This window comes from Herpailurus yagouaroundi, unplaced genomic scaffold (assembly GCF_014898765.1).
Source record: "Herpailurus yagouaroundi ecotype Mexico unplaced genomic scaffold, PumYag 279, whole genome shotgun sequence".
NCBI classification, from domain to species: domain Eukaryota; kingdom Metazoa; phylum Chordata; class Mammalia; order Carnivora; family Felidae; genus Herpailurus; species Herpailurus yagouaroundi.
Window position 1 is genome coordinate 622 of NW_024412496.1, and position 4,424 is coordinate 5,045.

The following is a 4,424-nucleotide window of genomic DNA, read 5'->3' on the forward strand; positions in this document are numbered from 1 at the left end:
GCATATCTCATTGTATAGTTTCATTAGTGGTTGCCCTAATATTAAGATGTACATAGATAGCTTATCACTCCTCCCGGAATTGACATTTTACCACTTCAAGTGAAATGTGGAAACCTTACTTCCATTTAGGTCCATTTATCCTCCCCACATTTTATTTTATTTTACTTTTTTTTTTTTTTTTTTTAAAGTAGGCTTCAACAGCCAGCGTGGAACCCATTGCGGGGCTTGAACTCACCACCCTGAGATCAAGACTTGAGCTGAGATCAAGAGTCAGGTGCTTACGTGACTAAAACCCTCAGGCACCTCTTACCCTCCCACATTTTAAACATAAATACCTTTTGTGGGGGGGTGGGGGGGGGATAAATGTTAAGTGTTTCTTCTACGTATGTTGAGCACTATAGGAAATGACACAATGTTGCCCAAACATCCAATATAACAAACTCCTTAGGAAAAAGAGTCTATTATATTTACCCTTATTTTTCTCACTTGCCTTGTTCTTTCTTCCTGCATGAAGTCTCAGTCCTCCTTCTGTTATCTTTTCGGTGCTATTTGAAGAATTCCTTTAGCAATTCTTTAAAGATAGATCTGCTGGAGATATTTTCCTCCTTTTCCATTGTCTCAGAACGTCTTTATTTCTCCCTTGTATCCTAAGGATGGCATCACTGGATGTGGCATTCAGAGATGACAGTTTCTTTTCTTCTAGCACTTGAGAAACGTTGTCACTTCTCTCTGGCTCCATGGACACAGATGAGAACCCCACGGACACTTGAACCCTTTTTCCCTTAGAGGTTTGCCTAATTTCTGTGTAGCTGCTTTTGAGATTTTTCCTTTTCTTTAGTTTTCCTCAGTTTGATTTGATGTATCTTGGCTTGAATTTCTTTAGGATTATCCTGTTGGGCTTTTTCAGTATGAATGTTTATGCCTTGTGCCCAACATGGGAAATTTTCAGCCATTATTGTTTGAGGGTTTTTTGTTTGTTTGTTTGTTTGTTTGTTTGTTTGTTTGTTTGTTTTCATCTCTAACCCCTTTCTTTTCTCTTTCTGGTTGTCCAGTCTTTTGCTATAGTCTTACTGGTCCCTGAAGCCCTGTCCACTTTTGTTTGTTTTCAAAGTGAGTAGTCTGTATTCTATATTCGAGTTTATTTATCCTTCTGTCATCTGTAATCCATGATAGAGCCCATCCAGTGAGGATTTTTAAAATCCATTATTCTATTTTTCTGTTCTATAATTCCCATTGGATTTTGAAAAACCATCACTAAATAATTCCATTATCTGTGTCATCTCAATGTTGCCATGTGTTGATTATCTTTTCTCTTTTGAGGTTTTCCTGGTCTTTGGCATAATGAGTGATGTTTTTCTCTCTTTTCTTAAAGGTGTATTTATTTTAGGAAAGTGAGCACTCATTCCAGTGTGTGAGCAGGGGAGGGGCAGAGAGAGGGAGAGAGAATCCCAAGCAGGCTCCTCTCTGCCAGCACAGAGCCCAACACAGGGCTCAAACTCACGAACCGTGAGATCGTGACCTGTGTGCAAATCAAGAGTTGGATGCTCAACCCACTGAGCCACCCAGGCACCCCTATAATGAATGATTTTCAGTTGTATTCTAGACATTTGGGATATTATGTTTTAAGGCTCCGGATTTTATTGACATCTCTTATTTATCAGGCCTCCAAGACTACCACAGTGCAAGTCCAGACTTCCCACTTGGCCTCCACTGACACCATGGAAAGTGGAGAGGCGTCTTGTTCCCTGAGTGTGGATAGAAGTCTGGGCACACCACGTGGCCTGTGTTGATCACTGTTGATCTCTGAGCAACACGTGGAGAGGAATGGTCAAGGTTTCTTGATGATGTTTTTTCGGAGTTATTCGAATACTGTAAAAAATACTTCTGTCTTGTTAGAATACTCCTTTCCTGGGCCTTTGGCTAAAGAGAGCAGGAAATTCTTGGAATTTTTTTTTTTTTTTCCATGAACTTGATATTGTTTCTGGGTTCCAGTCTTCTTCAGTGCTCAGTCCAGGATCCATAGAAGAGACAGTGAAAACCCAAACTCATTACAGTGTAATTCTTTGAATCCCAAGGTCTCTGATTATATTGATATCTACTCTGCATCTTCCATAATCCCTTTTATTGTTTTTTATGATACGTTCAGGGTTTTTAGTTTTACTTAGCAAAGGGATTAGCAGAAATGTTTCTACCTCACCTTGTCCAGAATAGGAGGCCAACAATTCCCTTTCACATTATACAAATTTGTAATTCTTTGACTTAATTAAAGCTGATGTTTCTTTTGTAATAACAATGAAAGTCAATACACAGTGACTTGAGATCCAATAGACACTACAATATGTTGCAACTAATGAGAAAATTTCTTTGTGTATATTAGCTCTCCATCTGTCTGGCATTTATTCACTAGGGAAAATGTTTTTTAACACCAGAATACTGCAAAGCAGACAATTTGTTAATGCTTTGTGTGTGCTTTCATGTGAGATAAAAGGAAGTGCTTAAAAGTGTTCTTCTCAGTTTAAGTGATTAGAATTTCTCCAATGAATCATTTCTGTCAGCAGAAATCACAAGTCTTGATGTTGTATATTATGGTATCTTTTTATTTGCTTCACTTTGCCCTGTTTTTCTTTGGATGTTCAATAAATCAAATAATATTCTTTTTTAGACCCTAAAGAAAAATGTGGGCCCCCTCCGGCTATTGACAATGGAGACATGACCACATTCCCAACATCAGAATATGCTCCAGGGTCATCTGTTGAGTACCAGTGCCAGTCCTTGTATGTGCTTGAGGGAAACAAGGTCATCACATGCAGATATGGACAGTGGTCAGAACCGCCAAAGTGCTTGGGTAAATATCTTAATATTCACCTGGATCCTGGGAAAATCACTATAATGAGAAAGGTGTTTTGCTTTATTAACAGAATATTCATGGATTAACCACAATCATTCTATCAAATGTTTGACTACCAAATATTAATATGTGAAGAAATAAAATTAGAAAAAAAGTCTTATTCAAGCAACCACAGCAACAAAATATTCTTTAATGAAAGCTCTTCCTATTGTTATTGACATGATGCATCTTTCATTATAACATTTAATTAGCACACCTTAAACACAGTACCTCATTTTTACATCGTTAATCATTTAAAATGATTTACATCTATGTGATGGGTTTTCAATGAACTGGTTGGAAAAGGTTTTGAGAACAAAGCCCTGGACCAGTGCAGACAATTCTACTTTGAAAGTCTGAAATTCTGTGGAAAATATTTGTTTACTACTTAATGCTTATGTTCATTTTTTTTTAATCTTCAGATGTTTGTATGGTATCAGAAGAAACCATGAGAAAACATAACATACAATTAGGATGGTCTTCTAAGAAAAAGAGATATTTCCAAACAAGGGAAACTGTTCAATTTCAATGTAAATCTGGATATCGTAGACAGACATCACGACAAACATTACAAGCAACCTGTTGGGACGGGAAACTGACCTATCCTGTTTGTGTATAAAATATGGTTAAGATTCAGTCCTAAAATTAAAACATGTACACTTATTCAAAATTTTCATGCTTATTTTGTCAGGTATTGTTAAACTCCTTTATATTCATATCAGAATTTGTGTTAACTATTTCATGGATGATGTAATTCAAATCTGAGAAGTAAATAAATCACTTCTTAAAAGTACTTCATTAAAACTTGGCAAACCAAAATGCTTTGTGTCCTATTAAAAAAATATCTATGACAAGAAATGAGATTCAATCACTTCAGTGACGACTTCTATGCATCCTTCTCCTACCTTTCTCAAATCTTCCTCGGTAACTTCTGAGGCTTCCTGAGACCGTCCGTTTGGGAGGAAATGGGAGAAAAGGCTTTTCCATCTTCAAAATAATTTCACTTCAGAAACACTTCAAAACCTAACTATGTCATACCTATGTTAACACGATGTAAGTAGTTATTACTTACTTTTGCTTATCTATCAAAAGACAGATATACCAAAAAGTAATGGAATACATGATCTCCTACAAGATCACTCTCTAGCCCAATAAAAATTAAAGAAAGAATAAAGGGAGATTAGAATCGAACTGGGTACATAACTATGATAACATGACATGAAAACTAACAAAAAATCTGATGTCAAGTGTAAACACACACAGTGTGCTTTGAACACTGAATAAATATTTATAAAACAAAGATTGTCAGGAAGCACAATAAAAAATTGACAGCAGAATTTAGAGAAACTAGGGTTAAGAGTAGCTGTTTAACTTCTTAATACTAACCTGCATTCTGCATTGTATCTGTGTTTAATATACATCACCTTTGAACCACAAGAATATGTTGTTTTAAAATAAAGATAAAGTAAGGCAATACATGTTGAGAACTATGAAGACCTCTTTGGTAAAGATGTTCAAATCTAATGACATCTCCACG

The 4,424-nt window shown here is 36.2% G+C and overlaps 1 protein-coding gene across 1 annotated transcript; it reads left to right on the forward strand.

The window, feature by feature from the left end:
• Positions 1 to 2,649: 2,649 nt before the first annotated feature.
• Positions 2,650 to 3,745, forward strand: LOC121021277 (complement factor H-related protein 1-like; the record flags this gene model as incomplete). The annotated part of the gene is made up of 2 exons (XM_040461544.1): positions 2,650 to 2,845; positions 3,310 to 3,745. Coding segments are annotated over 2 exons (393 nt in total), but the record flags the coding sequence as incomplete, so codon positions are not given.
• Positions 3,746 to 4,424: the final 679 nt, after the last annotated feature.